The sequence below is a fragment of the Gymnogyps californianus genome, chromosome 15 (genome assembly GCF_018139145.2).
Source record: "Gymnogyps californianus isolate 813 chromosome 15, ASM1813914v2, whole genome shotgun sequence".
In the NCBI taxonomy this organism is placed as follows: Eukaryota; Metazoa; Chordata; class Aves; order Accipitriformes; family Cathartidae; genus Gymnogyps; species Gymnogyps californianus.
Genome location: NC_059485.1, coordinates 3859816 through 3878106, shown reverse-complemented (window position 1 = coordinate 3878106; position 18291 = coordinate 3859816). Strand labels below are relative to the sequence as shown.

Here is an 18291-nt window from a genome sequence, read left to right as displayed (position 1 = left end):
CACATTATTTTTCTGTTAATTTATGACCCATGTGTTGCAATGCTGACTGTTCCAGTTAAATATTGCCAGGCTTTGTTAATGGGGAGGGAATAGGTGTGGCAGACACAAGTCTCTTACATTCTTAGTATTTTATTGACCAGAATGCTGTATAGGCTTTAATTTTAGCTATTTTTCTCTCTGACAAAACTTCCCCCCCCCCCATAAAAGTTAAGCACAAGAGAATGTGTTGTTCTGAGTTCTGTCAGCTCTTTAGTTTATGTACGTCAAATTTTGATGTTTTCCAAGATGCTGCAATTAGTTACGCAGTATCTTAGCTGTAGTTGCATCATACCTGTTTCATTTCAAACGTCAGTTTAAGAGACAGTATAGCAGCTGCAGTCATTGCTCCCTCAAGGATAAGATTGTTGTATGCTCCTTTATGTTTTTCCCTTTTCAGCCAAGTAAGTTCTTATGTTTTGCTGCATTCACCATTTTCTGATTTTTATTAGGGTTTGGAGTATTCACATTTCAGCCTTGTCTGTTTTGCAGGTTACTTTGTCTCGGTTCATTCAAGTGAAGTCATAGCGTATGAAGCACTCCATTTAGACCCATGAAAAACTGGCACCAAAAGACCGAGCAAGTTGAGTAAACCAAGAGAGCCTTCTGAGTTTCACGCCTGTAACTAGTCTTCTGGTGGCAACTTTGAGGAAGATTTGATTCTTGTGGTCACAGGGAAAGAAGGTCCAGCCACAGGCATGTAATAAATGATGCTTAATAAATGATTCCAAAAAGCTGCCTTTATGTGTTTGCTTTTACTTGTGATTGTTCAATTAGATCTCAAAAAGAAAAGTGATAGGGTGAGTCTCTAGATGTACTACCGGGTTTCCACTAGTCTTCTGCACTGTGCAGGCTGACTTTGAATTCTGGCGCTAACCAGAGGGACCAAGTTTTCCAGGGAGAAATAGGGAGAGACTCTTCTGCTTCTCAAAATACCCTGGTGTATCTCAGGCATGTCCAGGAAGCCTTACAGGCTTCTGTTTGCACAGTCTGTGATTTAAATAAAAACAGTTAAGTTTTAAATGGAAGATACAGGGGAGAGGTAGGCAAGAGGTACTGACCAAACATTTTTCCACTTGCACAGCATGAACACCTTTCTGTTGTGACATTGTTCGCAGAGACGTGTAGACTGGGGATTGAAATAGGATTGTGTACAAAGTTGAAGCATCACACCGTATTTCAAGCTGCTACAACAAATTAACTATTTAACACTTTGCTAATGTTGTGCGTACACTTGTTGCATCCCAGCATGAAAATAAAGTGAATAATTGCAGTAAGCTTTCTGCCCAGTAGAAGTTACTATAATACAATGAGAAACTTTGTCCTGCACTTTGAGTAAACAGAAGCAACAGGAAGCTGTTGGGAGGAGGACGGTGTTGCATTAGATACAGGGGAAAAAAATTTAAGAGGGCTCTGTGTCCATCGCCTACAGCTCAGTATGCAGTTCAAGCTGATGTAGTGCCGTTTCTCTCTGGTAACGTAGCAACTGGACCACACCTCCTCCTGCTGAAAGATGCTAAAGAGCCCTTTGAGCACTATCTGGTGTACTGCAAGGGAACTGCACCATTTTTAATTACCACAGCATTGCCAGCTGATACTTTTTTCCCCCATGGTATGGCAAGGAAATTCTTCGTTCTCTATCAAGTAATCCTGTTTTTTCATTCAGCGTTTGTGTAGTAATCCCATTTATATTGCAGAAGAGGACTATGTTAATTTTAAGTTAATACCAGAATTGTATCTATCAGTGCATTTTGTCTTGTTTCAAAGTAAGTTTTTGATTAAAAATAAGCATTCTTGTCCACCTGATGCTCTTCTCGTTTAGCACTCCTGTATGGTGGTATTATGTTAACATTTTGGAAGAATACTCAAGGATTTGAGCATGTTTTTCTTCTCACTTAGACTTTGCAAATGACTGAAAAGCTTTCCCCACTCCTAACCTCTCTTCTGTTGTGCAACAAAAGAGCTTTCCTTTAAGCATCTTGGTTTCCAAGCACAAGAAATCATCTCTGGGCATTACTGAACGTTTGACTTAAGGTGTGATGAATCCTCTTATGCCAAGTTGAATTTTTTGATGTATACTGTAGATTAATGTTTAACTTAGCTAAAACAAGTGTGGAAGTAGTATTTTTCAGAGTTTCTCTTTTGAGGTTGTTTTGTTTGGATATCGGGTTTTGTACGAAAAAAAGGATACGCTAAGTCTGCACTGGATGTTACAGCCTGACTTTTGTCAAGGCTGTTTCATTTGCTGCCTGTCTTAGATGATTGTTGCATTATAACAGTACAAAAACCTTATTCTAGCTTTGTGACCTGCATGAGGGAAAGCCTTTTAAACTATCTGAAAACTTATTGATTGATTTATTTAAATGTATTGGTTTCTTACTGGAGCGACTTACCAGTTGTCATTGCACTTTGATATCAGCTTGGGGAGGGGGCATGTTTTGGTGACGTATGGCAAAACAGCCATTGCAAAATAATGCTATTGGTGTTGCTGTACTTTGAGGTTTCCTTTTTTCTGAGGATTTAAAAAACAAACCCTAGTGTAGTTCAGAAAGCTTGTGGCAGCTTGTGACTTGAGTACATCAAAACCAATAGCCTACGTAAAACAATATAAAACTGTGTACTTGGAGCTATGCATATACAGTAAATCTGTGGCAATATTGTGAAAACTATATAAAAATGCAAATATACTATTTTGTTAACTTGATAATGCTTATGCATCCCCTCCCCCTTCTGTCTTTATAGGTCTACGAGGGCTAATCAATCTTGGGAACACATGTTTTATGAACTGTATTGTCCAGGCACTTACCCACACTCCACTGCTGCGAGATTTCTTCCTCTCCGACAGGCACAAATGTGAAATGCAAAGCCCCAGCTCATGTCTGGTCTGTGAAATGTCTACGCTTTTTCAGGAGGTGAGTGCTGTTTGCCACAATAGCATCGCCTTTCCACAGATGCTGGCTGTTTCTTACCCCAAAAGGGATTGTGTTCTGTGTGCAAATATAAAGGGAATGCAAATTATGTTTCCCCTCAAGGTGTGGCAAAACAGAGCAGTAAAGATTGGGTGAGACCCTACTGTCAAAAATACCCAACTGCTGAAAAGGAAACTATTGGCCTTTTAAGTCCTATTCTTAAGTCACTCTTGTTTAGGCAAAGCTGGTATTGGAAATAATTACAGTGCTGCCTGATCTTCTGAGACTGATGTGCAAGTCTTTAGTCTTAAAGCTGAATGTGTGCTTTAATTAAAGGTGCAAGTTGTAACTGGAAAATACGTCACAGGCTCTTTGGGTGATAATGGGAGTGAGAATAAAGCAATAGTCTGTAGCCTTGTGGTTTAAGGCACTGGATTATGTAGGTCTGTATAAATATTTTAAAGATCTCAATTCAGTGCTTTCTAACAGGGAGAAACATCTTTACTATCATCTCCTATGTGGAAAACCATTAATGGCAAAGAGGATGTGGAAAAGTGAATGTGTTGGTACAGTTTGTACCTTCCATGTACGAGCTACTCTTCTTTCCCTTTCTCACTCAGGTGACTGGCTTTGCAATGTGCCTTTCTCTGTAGGTCTAGTCCGTGCTGTGTGAGACAGGCACAGTCTTTTCCTTAATAAATAGTCAAAGAGCTTTATTAACTATCCGAGTTCCACATCAGTAATGTAAGGACTATGGCTAGACATGGGCTTCTAGTTTTAAGATGAGTCTTTAAAAACAAACAAACAAATCCAGTTCTGTGCCTTTCCCTCAGTGATAGATCTACTTTCTTGGTAAGTAAAAAAAAAAAACAACCAAACAAACCAAAACCAAAAAACCAACCCCCAACCAAAAAAAAAAAAGGTATAGTACATGCTGTCACAAAGCATTTAAGATAGCTGGAGATGTCTGTACACAGCGCATGTCTTTCGTGTATATGCTGTCATGGAAGTTTGTTCAAACTGAGACCAATCTAAAATACCTTTACCTTTATCTCGTGATTTTCAATTTGATTTTATTTCTATGCCTTTTTCACCAGAGATGAGTCTTTTTGGTCATTGCAGGTGAATTAAACATAGATGAAAAGTAAAGTCCCCCTTAGCCATTCCAGTACAAAGTTGTTTTCTGCTCATACTCAGCACTCATGTGAATTTGCAACCTTTCAGGCTGCTTATCAGTCATTAAGTGTATGTTATACTTCTTATTTTTTGATTTATTTTTCAATTATTCCTGAGTCTGTCAGGAAAGGAGGTAAAAACAAAAGGCAGGCATACCAATAGGTAGCAGCTGCAGGATTATTGAAACCAGATGTGCAGTTAAATGGGGAAATACCACTCTGCCTAGATAAAAAAAATCAGTCATGGTATAGAAATACCAGTTTCTGCACACTGTTAATATAGAAACCTATTTGCTTATTTTAAAAAAAGGGTACTATTAAAATCTTGCTATCCTTTCATCAAATGGTGGTATAAAGTCTCTTTCCGATGAATATCACTGCCTTCTGTTTACACACAAGCATTTTTAAAAAATCCCTTGAGAAAGGGGAAATGAGTATTACATGACAGATTGAGGGGCTGGAGGAAAGATCAAGACTGTCTAGGTAATTATTTCCATTTTTGTATGTGGAGCCCTGTTGATGGCTTAGGATGCCTTTTGGTAGGCTATGTACAAGCACGTAACAAAGAACAGGCTGTTATCGAAAATGGGGCTTAAATGCAGCATTCGGATTAGTTTCAATTGTAATCAAGTTTAATTTCACACACAACTTTGGGAATCTCAGCCTTCATTTTCCCCAATCAAAATTCATGCCTACGCTTGCATTAGTTCTAATAATTAATGTTCTGCAACATGAGGGTATATGAATGAGGGAAGAGCCATATCTGTGATACCAGACTGTGAAGGTAGCAGTACAGTAGTCTCTGTCCTTATTTCACGTTGAAATACTGCAGCTATGTGCTGTGGGAGGACAACAAAAAGTGACTCAACCACCTTGAAGTAAAACTAGAGCTTAGTCCTCCACAAGCAAAACTGTAGTGTCTGTAACCAACTCAGTATATTTTAAGTTGCAAGCAGTAAATACCATGTTATGTTTATAGCTCTGTCAGCACTCATTGTAAAATTCTGTTTCCCAGTGAGTTTTAATTTCTGTACATTCAGAATTAAAATGAAAATCTTGCATTTATGGAGCAGACTGGTTTATCTTTCATGTCCGATCTATATGCAGTGGTTATGATGAAGATTCCTACACTGTCTTTGCAGAGATGAGGTCTGAATGAAGGAAGGCTAATCAGTGGAGATTTCAGTGCTATGGTTAAGAATTCCTTTGTAATTGAATTACTGGGGAAACTTTGGTTCAGGTTCTGTCTTGTTTTTTACGTAGCTTTCCCACCGGGATTAACTGATGTAGTTATCTCAAGGCATCTTACCCAGTGACAAACGATCAGGGCAAGGGTTAACTTCATCTCCTCTCCACCCTTCTTTTCTGAAGGTGTGATCTTAGGCAAATGGAATGCCAGGGGATCTGGTGAATGCATGCCAGTAAGAACTCTCCAGGAGAAAAAGAGACTGTTTTGAACATCAAATGAAACTTAGTATACATAAATAAGCAAGTTTTGCTATTTTGCTTCTTAAACAGAAAACACTTGTCCCTTTTTTTTTTGTTTGTTTAAGATCATTTAGTTATATAGGTTACGTGATTTCTCTGTGATAAATAGGAAGCTACAAAGTTCTTCTACCTTGAAGTAGGTTGGTGGTGAGTAATGAGTATCAGATGGTTCTCAGAATTGAGTTTTTTTTCCTGGTAGCTTTTCTTGCAAATATGCCAAGCATTGATCTCTGTTTGTTTTAAGACTATCCGACTGCATCAATTAACATTCTCATTTGTGCTACTTGAAACCTATTTCTCAATAGAATCATGACATGAATTACACTGCCTAAGAAAAGGAATGAAAAGGATTTGGGAATAACAGATAGTGGTGAAACTGGACGGAGGGAAGATAGAACACACAGAATCCGTTCATTGAGCCTTTTGGCTGAAAGGGTTTGTGCGCTACTTTTTACCTACTGGTATTTGTGTTTTAGTTTTGCTTCGCCAATGAAAATTAATTTCAAGATGGTCCACACCCTAAGACTTATCTAAATCCTTTACCGAATGACCATTCAGGATGGTAGGATTAGCGGATCTGTATCTCAGTGTATGCTGTGACTGGAGTAGCAAGAATACCTGGGAATATAACAGAATTCAGTGCATCCACTCAGAGATGTAAAGAACAAAGCCTTCTTTATTCCCATCATTACTCATCCTCATGAGCCTATCGAAGTGCACAGCACAACTGCGTGGAGAGTTGAGAAGTGAGGACAAAAAGGAAAAAGAACGAGATGATTTATGGCTTTGATATCTTAAGATGGTACACTGTTGAAATGGCTTATGTATAAAATAAGTTACAACAAAGGTACAAGGGAGAAAAAGTAGTTAAGGCTCTTTACATAGACAGAGGCCTTGCATTTTTGTCATGGAAAATACAGAGTTTGTGCTGATCTAGTAAAATCTTTTCTCTGAAACGAGTACAGAACATGCAGAGTGCATGCAAGCAAAATGGTTTTTCTGACTCCTTGAACCATTGCTCTTTGTTGGGAAACCTCCAGTAGGTGTTCTTTTATTCTGAACGGCGCAGGTATTACCCACTCCCTTGATCCATTGTAAATTTTCAGAATGGTTAAAGTCTTAATTGAGAACCAATTTCTAAGAGGAGGTTTTAGCTTCTCAAGTTGGACTGGAGCCTGGTACAGGATTTATGCCTATAAATTCTTGATTACAAAGCTCGGACACTCTTTAGTTGATACCTGTGCAGGATAGATCAAATGTATCTGTTTGGGAAACTTCCGTGCGTGTGTGTTTGGCAGGAGGAGGAGAAAGAAGTACAGATGTGTGCGGTGGTGGGGGTTTTTTGGGGGGTTTTTTTGGTTTGGTTTTTCTTTTTTTTAAAACCTGACTGGTATCTGTATGTTTTTGGTAACATAATGCAAAATACAAAGCCTAGAATCCTCTAAATCCCCTGTAGAGTCTTCCTTTTAGAATCCAAGAGGAAGTGTTTTAGGTGCAAAGAAAAAAGAAAGTTACTGTTATGTGGGCTGTGTGTAAGAATGGAGGCTTTGAATCCCGGTTTTTGTGGTTTGGTGTTTGTTTGTTTGTTTTTGGTGTTTGTTTCCCCCCCACCCCCCAGAACAGCAATTAAATAGTGTATTACCAAGCATTTTCAAATTACTCGAACTAGTTCTCTCCAATATGAACAACTGATACTGCAGAATTGGAAACAAATTTGAACAAAAATTGTTTTAAATTATGTTTGGAAGAATTGTGCCATTGAAGTGTTTTAAAGGTGACTTGCAAGTACATCATTATTTATATTTGCACACTTTAATGAAATGGTTTGTATAATAGTGATTGAATAAGACTTTACATGGACTTTTTTCCTTTTTGTGGGTTGGAACAGCTCTGATAGGCTGCTCTTCCCAGCAACAAGGAAATGACAGAGATGGGATGGATGTTTTATACCTTCCCGTTAAAACATTGCTATTGAATGTGCTCAGATTCTTTTGTTTCATTTTTGATTTATTACGATAGTGAAGCTTTCCCTCACCCCACGTATATTCAACAGCATTCTTAATAGGTGTGTTTCTAGTTTCTGTGTGATAATAGCTAATAATTTGATAAAGCTTCTTGTTAGATTCTTCTAATCCTAATGAAGCACTAGAGAATGTAAAATCTGCTGGCAGGTCTAGTGTCTGCAGTGGAGTAATTACGGAGAGTGCTGTTGGTTAAAATGACTGGAGAGCTCTGGGACTAATTGTAAGGAGTGACAGAACAGAGAAGTTTTATTGCTGCAGTTCCCTGAATTATGTCGAGCAGCAGCTGCGTCAGCAGATTTCAATTACCATACTACTGCTCCAGTCCCTTGGTGTCATTCTTGTTGGCATCAGAGTTAACTATTGATCTTTTTATTTATAGAAGCATTTTGTGTTGTTTGGCTGCAGAGGTATATCTTCTTGTTTGGAAAAAGCAGAGCTTGCAATAAAGAAATTTCTTTGCAAGGAAATACGTTAAAACCGTTTAGAAAACCCTACAAATATAAGGACTAGATGAGAAGATTGTACTACCCTTTGCCTGCCTGTCCCTTAAAAATACAGTGTGTTTTATCTAGGCAGGTTTGTAGCACAATGCCTGTGCTTGCACTGTTATAAAATGCTCAGAGACTGGGCAGGGAGAAACTTAGGGCTGGGGAATGAAGCCTGCTTTTCCAGTGAGATTGGGAAATTATATATTGCTGGAGTTTTAAATCTTATTTTTGTTCTGTGTATTTGCTGCTTACTGTCTTCTGTTTGGGAAGAGTAACTGAAAATAAAACACCATTGATTTGATAGGATCTTGGCAAAACATAATTGTGGCGTTGCAGGCACCCTTCACTGGCAAATACTTTTTCCAAAGGTTAGGGAAGGCAAAGTGACTTACAAATTTTCACTTATTAAAAATAAAACGTTACTCCGTTAAATACAACCTGAAGGCCAAGTGAATAAACTCTTCTGGGCCTTTTCTGGCTCCCTGCAGGGACACCACAAGCATCTCTGCTTTGCTTTTGCAACTAGTAGCATGGTGCAGGGGTTCTTGAACAGATACAGAAGTCAGCTTGCTCAAGAAGGGACTGTTAGCTTTAGTCTCAGACTCTGGATGCCAGAATTGGCAGCAGCAGAAGTGAGGACCCAGGAAGATGAAAGCAGAAGAGTTGCAGCAGTAGCAGTTGGATAGAAATAGAGAGGATAAAGGAAGGAGCTGAACCTCGACCCAGGGAAACACAGACCCTTAGTATGGGGGTTTTTTTGGTATGTTTTTGTTTTGTTTCGAAGTGTGACCTGGCTGGTTTTCATTTAGGAAAAAAAAAAAGGCATGAATTTCTGTAGGCAGTTATCTGTCCTCCTCTTCTGTGCTGATGTACCTCCCCAGCTGTGTGTCACCACTCAGCAGTGGTGTTTCACATCATGGTTTTGCTGACTGAATAATTTGTGCACTCTCTAATATGCTTCTGGCAAAATCACCTGGGGCAGTTTCAGTCACTACCGTAGCCAGCTCATCAGATTCTGACTGAAGCAGATTAAGACGCAGATGCAGGAGCTGGTCCAGGACCAGATTCCCGGGCAGTGACACCCCGCAGGAGCAGTAACGGGCCACTGACTTTGGGGATAGGTGAATGAAGTGGTACCTTCAGCTCTGCAAACAGCTGTGGGGAATAAAGTTGTTTCTAAAGCCTTGTGCTGTTATACCTATACAGTGAAAGGCCAATACTGGCATGAGGCTGCTACCCTGCTTGTAAATTTTTCTGTAAGACAGGACTGTGCACAGCCATTGGATGCAGAGATTTACCATGGCTTGGTTCAGGGGCTGGCTGACAGTTGGCATCTAATATTCTCATCTTCAGTATTTGTCCTGATTTTGGGGGACATGTAATTTGTGAACCAAACTGCTGATCTCTTGCAAATGTAGGATTCTTTTTTTTTATCTCCCCCCCCCCCCCCCCCCCCCCCCCCCCCCCCCCCCCCCCCCCCAAGGCTATTTTAATAAAAGCCAGTGGTATCAGTAAGGAATTTTTGAGTGTTGTTTGTGTTGTGCCCCTTCCCTCCCTCTCCCCCCCCCCCCCCCCCCCCCCCCCCCCCCCCCCCCCCCCCCCCCGCCTTTTTTTGGCTAATCCATCACAAAATGATGGAATTTCACAGGAGAAAACTGAGGTGCTGAGTTCTGAGATCACTTCTTCAGTAGTCTGTGATAAAAAGCTGTCTCTGCATTTTATTATTAAGGCCATCAGAATTAAATGGTTTAAATTTATTTGACTAATTGCACTCATTTAAGTTTTTAATAATTAAATGCACTGAGGCTGTGTAACTTGTTAACAGTCATGTCCTTTTCTTTGCTTTGAGCAGTTTTACTCTGGGCACCGATCTCCTCACATTCCATATAGGTTATTGCACCTGGTATGGACTCATGCACGGCATTTAGCAGGGTACGAGCAACAAGATGCACACGAGTTCCTCATTGCTGCATTAGATGTGCTACACAGACACTGCAAAGGTAAGGCTTGTACTGAGTCTTCAATCAACAAGGAATATTGGATCAAAAGGAGGTAGAACAATCTCTTTTTAAATCAAGTGTAGTGTCTTCCAGTACAGCAGTCTTAGCAAATTCCTTTTAAAATGTTTGGTAGACTTAAAGGAAAAGACTTTATAAATAAATAAACCGTTCCACTGTCAAAAATTACCTAGAGTTGTTAGAAGCAGACAAGCCTGTACATTGGTTTGAATCACCATCATGTTATTCTCTTATTGGTTGTGAGTCACTGTCTTTTCTTTTAAATTGCCGTTTTAATTCTATTTATACCTGAGGTAGTTAGAACTCTTACTCAGTGTGTCATGGGACTGATGAAAATAACATAGGGGAGGCTCTGGCTGTTCTGCTTAAATACTATTCTACTGTATTTATGATGCCAAATTGCTTACAGAAATGTGAATAAGAGAAAAAATGAGTATTTGGTTTTAGCATCTTGTTTTATTAGTCTGTATAAAAATACATTATTGTACAGTAAAAATATTCAGTGACATGCTTTTAGAGATGAAGTATCTAAGTCTTGAATTGATTTGATAATATTATATGAAATTATGTATTTTGTGTTAGTTAGCTGAACTAAATCTGAACTGAAGATTTCCCAATCTGCCAATGTTTGATCTAGCTTGATTCACTTACTTAAGCACAGAAATTTTTATTATTCTTGTAAGGGAAAAATAGTAGGGTTGATACTAGCAAAACAAACAAAAAATCCTTAGTCACTATAAATAAGCTTTAAAGCACTCAACTTTCCTCTAATGCTCTTAGAGAAAGCACTTAGAGGTTAGTTTTTTGGCTTATCAGAGGACTATCAAAGGGAAGGCTGCTACTGCTTCCTTGAAACATTTTGAAGTCTTGCTTTTATCTTTGAAGTAGTCTTACATGGTAGCAGATGTGCTTGTTGAGATTCATAATAGGTGTCCTCCAAAAAGAGTAATTCTAAGGACAGGAGTACATAGAACAGTTCTTTTGTAATTATTAATATCTGTCATTTGACAGTCGCTAACTGAAATTCAATAAGCCTAATGAAACTAGTGTTGAAGTACTGTAAGGAACAAAGTCTACCCAAATACTGACCTCTCACTTCTTAACACTGAATACACTCAGCTGCAAACAGAAATACTTCTTGGTTCCTGTAAAGTTTCTGAACCATTGATCTAACAAATCTTGAAGCTTTTTCATCATCTTTGATACAAAATGATGTTCATATTTCTTCTATACTTCCCAATTAGTTTATGAAGAAGTAATATTTTCTTTTCAGAATTGTAAAGAAAAAAATTGCAACAATAAAGGTCCCTGCTCTCCTTTTAAACTGATAAAGTATCTGAAAAGACTTTTTTTTTAAATGTGGTTTGGCTTTAAATGAAGAATCTATCTGATGTATCTTCTGGAATTACCAACAAAATCAAGCTTTCTCAACAGTTTCTTTACTCTTGGTTCTGTTTGGCCTCTCCATCCTGAACGAAAATGAAACTGTGATCTGTCCTAAAATGTCGAAAAAATTACATGTTGGACATTCGTTGTTGGAAAGTGTGTGCATGTGTATGGATTCTTTTACTACTTGCTGGGTATTTCGGATGTGTTGAAAACACTGACTTCTGAATTGGTATCAAGTTTCATAATGGTTTCAGCCAGCTGGAATTGAATTAGGGAGTTTGCACCTTTAGTACTGAGCTTTTTTGGGTTGTGGGAAAGGTACTATTTACATTCAATACAAGGACTGGAATTCAGTTATTTAACGGGTATCCTTAAGTTTGAGCCTACTTGCATGGATATAACTAAGCTGTTACAGTGCTACTAGTGGGGAAGGCATTAGCACTAGATTCTTGACATCTGTGCACCCAGGTTTTGAAATTTCTGTTTTTGAAGAAATGGAGAGACTTTCATTAAACTATGGTAAATAATCTATACCCCATCAAGGTAATTTAAAAGAAGTGGTTGAGCAGTTGTGTGGGAACCAAACAAGTTAATCTAAACCAGAATTTCAAGTATGGTCATGATAAACCACTTTTGGAATGAACTAGTTTGCTATGTAATGAGAAAGTTTCCCCACTTATGTATGCACACAGACACACACATGCATGTGAAGTATACATATGTAAAAATATTATTACTAATAGTGAGAATATGTCCTAAGGCTACAATAAGCAAATAATGCCTCCCCTGCCAATATTAAATATTTATTTTACTGAATCAAAAAAGCTTTTAAAGCTTCCAGTCAATAGTAATCAAGTTCTACAATTAACACACAGTGAAGTAAAATAAAGTCACGGGGAAAATTTTGTCCAAAAGGTAGGGCTTTTGGACATTATTTGTGATCACCAAGGCTTCAGGCAGCGAAGTGAAAGTATTCCTTATGCTAAAAACTGTATAAATATCCAGTGATGTTTGTTTGGCTGACATGGTCATTTATCCCTTTTCCATTCCATTTACTCAACTTTCTAGAAAGTGTATTAATGCAAGTTGGAGAAAGCTGTGAATGCTTGTTATGGATATCTGTCGTTGCCTAAATTAGGAAAAATATATTATTTTGATGTGCATTTAAAGATAAGTTTTGTAATACTGCATCCTATGAAGCATAAAATTAACTGCCCTGAGATTGTTATATGGGCTGGCTGGCACAGGTAGTTGTTTGTTTTGTTTGGTTGGGTTTTTTAACGCTGGTTGAATATATACTTTGTTTTAGTGGCATCTGTGAAGTTTTGGAAGCCCAGGATACCTGTATGATCACCCATGTAAATCATGTCTCAGGGGTGACAGCTCTCCTTGTGCTAGCACTGTTATGTTGAGCTGTGGCATCTGTGCAGGGCATATTCTGAACTGGACAGGGCTCCTCTATGCTGCTGGAGTAACATAAAATGTTTCTCAATAAAAGGGATCGAGTCTGTCATGCCTATGCATCACTATTTTTCATTCCAACAGCTGGAGAAAGATGGTCTAACTGGAAAGTAGTCTTTTGGTGAAAAAAAAAGCTAAGCTATTAATTACTCCTCTTTCTCTACCGTTCACCCAAAGTGTGCACAAGGTCTGTCCTTGAATGCATACTCCAACTAAAAAAAGTGAGAGCTTTCTTGAATCTGAATTCTTTTTCCAACAATACTACTATAAATGACATTTAAAGTTATACCTGTGTTTTGTGCTATTTCGGTCTCTCTTGCTGGTTTGATAGTGCTGAGAGCTTTGCAGTGTCATTGTACATTGGTATTTGTGGTCCTTCTCACCACAAAAGCTTCCAAATGAGATTCAGAGCTTACTCTACATCAGATGGTAGCTTCTTCACCAGATTAATGCTATAAACAGCCTTGCTGTGTAGGTAACGGCCACCTTCTTTGTACTAAAGTCTAACCATTCACCTGGACTTTAGCATGTATTGCCTTTGATCTTTAAAATGCACAACAACTTTGATTTTAAGTCTCTGAATATGTTTGGATTATAGAAGATGCTGAAAATGAGACATTGATCTGTTGCTTCTTGCATGTTTTCTTAGACTCTTCTGTGAAGAACAAGTACAAAGTATACCCCAGTCTTCATGTGGGATCCTTCAGGAGTTCCAGGGCTCTTCATTTGTTAGAGAAATGTAAATAATGGGTATTTCTGTCCAGTCTGTAAAGCATTAGATCAGCCTTTAGGCAACATGACAGATACATTTTAATTATCAGTGCTCTGGAGGAAATTCAGGGTTCTAATTCTGTGCAAACTCCTGTGACAGTGAGGTTCCAATCATCCAAACACTTCATAGTTTACTAACTTTGTCTCAGACATATTCAAATTTGGAGAAACTTAGACCAGAATTGTTATTTTCTCGTATGGAGCAAGACTGCAATTCAGAAGTTAATGTTCAGCCCAGTGAAATCACTGGCTGTGGGGGTTTTTTTGTTTGTTGCAAAAGCAGCAGAGAGTGGCAGAGATGGGCATTTGTACACAGAGGTTCAAAAAGCAAGATAAAAAAATTGAAGTAATCCTGTATTTTTATCCCAAACTTTATTCAGCCAATGTTATTCTGTTGTCTAACAAAAAAAGAGTAGTACTTTAAAGCTGATTATTCCTCATTTATCTGGTTTTCATGAAGCATTTTGCATTCATCTTTAACAAGGATTGCTACAAAGCAAATTTGAGGCCTGGTGCTAGGTATCATGACAGAAGAATGCTCTACTGAGATTTGGGAGTAAACCACTATCCTGCTCTGTGAATTCTGCATGATACTCTTAGGAACTGATAAAGCATATGCTTGCGAAACATGTCATCTGCTATGATCCATATAAATTTATGTGTACACTGCTTTGTCATAAAGAATAACAAGCACGTGTTCAGAACACTGGGGGGCCAAAGTAAAGCAGAAAAGTTAACATTAATGTCTTGTTTTGATAAATGCCCCTTTTAAAATCTGGCAATTTTTTAGTTCCTTTTTCTCATTTAAAATACATAATGGAAGTTGGAGGCAAAACTTCTTTATTTTTTTTCAAAACCAAAAGTAATGTTAAAAAGTAATCTGTAGTTCTTACAGTTGTTATGTATGATTTACCTTTAGTAGTATGTTAAATGCCTATATATTTGAACACAAGTTAATATGCTTAGTTATTGCACAGATGCAGTAGTAACTTCTGGGTTTTTTTAAAAAGAGTTGCATTTAATTTGAATCCAAACTTTTAAACTCAATTTTCTGCCATTCTTGCAATTACATTAGTGTATACATTGATGTATTTTCAAGTTTGGTTTTAGTCTTGTGCTGACCAATCTCTTACAAGAAGCTGCTGATTTCCCTAGTAGGAATTATGACCGGGGGAGGGGGGGAGAAACTAAAACCTACTTTGTAAGACAGAAATGTTGAAGGGAACCTTAGCTTGAGCACAGCAATCTAGCAGCTTCTAGTTCTCAGCTGCATAATATACCTCCTCTCAGCATCTGTTACGTATTGACAAGTGTGAGTAGGTGGTAATCTTACTTTTTTTTTTTTCCTCCAACCAAATGTCATGGGAAATAATGTTGAGTGGGTAATGCCCTTCTGTTTTGCTGGGAACAAGCTTGCAGGATATTCTTTTGAGACCCTCTCATCACTGATCCTAATTGACTTTGTATAATTGAAAAGGGAGTATTCATTCTCTCCCGTAGGCGGAAATGGCTGTCTATTGAAGGTGTCCAACAGGGATGTTACCTGTGGTCCAGTGCAAATCTCTAGACACTGTTTCTCTGCCTCTGCCCCCTCAAAACAAAACAGAGGGAGATAACATTTCAAATGGTGAGATTACAAGGATGTGGCAGTTGCATGTTGTTTCTTTAAAAAGGAAAAGTGGAGTTTTAAAAACAAGGATAAAAAACATTAAATTCTTTTTTGAAAATCCACATGTAGTCTTTACAGCTTATAAATGATCTTTTTCTAAAGGTGAAAAATGTCTTGTACAGTCTCTATACTGTATGCTCTATTCATTAGCTTAGCATAATTGAGACCTTATAAAGATCTTAAGTTCAGTAAGATTTAGCTGAAATTCCCATCAAGAAATGCCTGAGACTGGATCTGATAACCCCTAACTTGAACCTCATACATTTGAAATCTAATTTTAGAGCATTTTGTTCAAGAGCCATTTTAAGGAAACAATACGCTTTTCTTGACAATTCAAACAAAAGTTTCTGAAGCAGGCAGCTGAGTGAGAGCTTTTCTGAGGCATTTAGGATCTAATTAACTGAAGTGGCCCATTGCAGCTTAGTAGGTATCACCTATGTCTGCTTTTCCACACTTAGTATCAGGTGGAACCTTTGTCAGTTTATATAATATTTTTCAACAAACTTTTATAGCTTCGGGGGGGGGGGGGAGAGGAAATCTTATTCCTTCCTGCTCCAAGAAGACTCCAGCTAGAGCACCTTAGACACAAGAAAAGTGGTGGGGTTTTGCCCTATGCTTCTAGTTTCTTCAGGTGATGGGGTTTTTTTACATACTTGACTAGAAATTAATTGTTTTTGAGTAATAGCTGTGATTTGAGGAGTCAGCATCTTAGTATTTCAGTTTCAGAAATTAAATATTTCCTAGTAAGTTAAAGATACTAGGAAACCTGGCAAAACTTAATTCTATCTTAGCGGTTTCTGTTGTAGGAGATTGGAAGACATCTTAAGATGCACTTTACAAAATAATTAGCTGGTGCTGTGAAGTAGTTTGTGTGTGCATCTCTGTTTACAAAGCAAAACCAATTGCATCTATCCTACCCAAGAAAAATAAGTAGTACAGTCTTGGAAATCAAAGAAAAAGTGTAACACTCATAGCTCACCTATGAGGAATGGAAGGAGTATGCTTCAAAGCTGAGAACTGTGCCAAGAAATTTTTGGTTATTTAATGTTCTGGTTAGTCTAAGAAAGCTGAATTGGCCTAATCTCAGCACTCAAATCATAAAAACGAATTGCTGTGCTCTTGAGACCTGCAATGACAGTTTATAATGCCTAAAAGATGGGTATGCGTTCATTGTGCCCCTTGGGAACTTAGAGGATTGCCGTGTCTCTGAAGAAGCTGGAGGAAGACAGCACTTATCTTCCCACTTCAGATAAGGACATCTTTCATTTTCTCACTGGTGAAACTTGAACAGAAAGTACACGTTTATGTTGAAAGGACAGGATGCAGACAGCAGGCTGGAGGTTAATGGGTCTTAACAAACCTCCTCCCCTCACTCTACTCTCAGAAGCTGACTGGGATAGAATTAAAAAGTAGCATTTGCTGACGTTTCTCCTCTCTGTTCATTTAGGAAAATAACGTGCTATTGAATACTCTGCCTAAGCAGAAACTAGTGCTTCTGTGGTAAAGAGCTGGCCATTTGTTTAGATACAAATGTTGCACAGTGGTGCTCTAAGTGAAGTTTAAATATTCATTTTCATGAACCATCTTGGCAACTCCGTCGTCTTAGGAACTGATCTTTATACCAGATAGTGCAAAGTAAATCTCTGTAAAGGGAGATAGGGCTATACCCTGAAAAAGGGTTTGGCTAACAGCTAATATGGGTTAAAGCTTCACCTCTACAGGAGTTAACTGCATTTAGTCACCTTCTGATTATCTTTTATATTTTTCTAGGAGTTCTCTTCTTGTTTCCTTGTTTTTTCCTCAATGCACAACATTTTCAGGGTTCTATATTGTCTATGTGAACTTGCAGTATGTTTATAAGTTTGCATTATAAAGAGTTACTGGAGATACAGTCCAAGACAAACCACTGTTCCCTCAGGATTTTTGACTTCTGAGTCTGTGTTTGCATTCCTCCAGGTGATGATAATGGGAAGAAGGCCAACAACCCCAACCACTGTAACTGCATCATAGACCAAATCTTCACAGGCGGACTGCAGTCTGATGTTACCTGTCAAGTCTGCCAGTAAGTAATTTTTTTTCTGATTCTGCACTCTAGATTTGGATGTGTACACCTTCCAGTGCAGCAGTGTACTGAATCTTTTCTTTCTTGAATTCAATAAAATACCAGCAAAATTCCAGCAAGACAAGAACTGTTTAAATACAGCATCAGCTAAATGCAATCAATTACCAGTTAACTGTCATCTATTAAGACATACCAAAAAAGCTACCTGGCAAGTACCACAGGCTTATGGACATAAACTTTTTACTAGTCTGTAAAAGGTTGTTCTTTTCCAAGTTCATGAGGAAGAGACTTCCAAGGTCTCTTTGGTTTTGAACGTATGTAACTGCCACTACATTTGAAGAAAATTCTGATATGCAACCATATTTTTCCTTCAGTTACAAGCCTCATGTATCATCAGGAGAGGTTTCAAAGAGGCTGATACCTACTGTAATCTTAGGTACCAGCAGGTGAATGTTTTACAAGACTAAGGAAAATGTATTTGTTCTTCTGCTTGGTGTACTGGAGCAAGTTGACTTCTCTTTCAGGATGTTTGGTGTTGCCATAGTGCAGAAGTCAGAGTTCTTGTTTTTTGTTCTGTCTTGCATTCTTTATAATTTTGCACGCTGTCCTGCAGATGGACTGTTGTGCTGTGCTTGTTTGAATCTGCTTTTATTCTCTAGTTTCCTGGAGAGATTTGCAGAAGATTTACTGTAAGGAAAACATATGAAATTTTGTTCTTTGCCTGGTAGAGCCACAGAATCCTTACGATAATGAAAAGCTTGATGTGTTATGACACAGTATTAGCATCGATGAAACTTTAAC

At 38.2% G+C, this 18291-nt stretch overlaps 1 protein-coding gene across 6 annotated transcripts in view; it reads left to right on the top strand.

The window, feature by feature from the left end:
- The window catches only part of USP22 (ubiquitin specific peptidase 22), a 113638-nt gene that overhangs the window by 82368 nt on the left and 12979 nt on the right, over nt 1-18291 (top strand). For all 6 annotated transcript variants that reach the window (XM_050905926.1, XM_050905925.1, XM_050905924.1 and 3 more), the window contains 3 exons: nt 2779-2948; nt 9973-10120; nt 17385-17490. In XM_050905926.1, coding sequence (XP_050761883.1) covers nt 2779-2948; nt 9973-10120; nt 17385-17490 — 424 coding nt within the window. The remainder of the gene's footprint in view (nt 1-2778; nt 2949-9972; nt 10121-17384; nt 17491-18291) is intronic.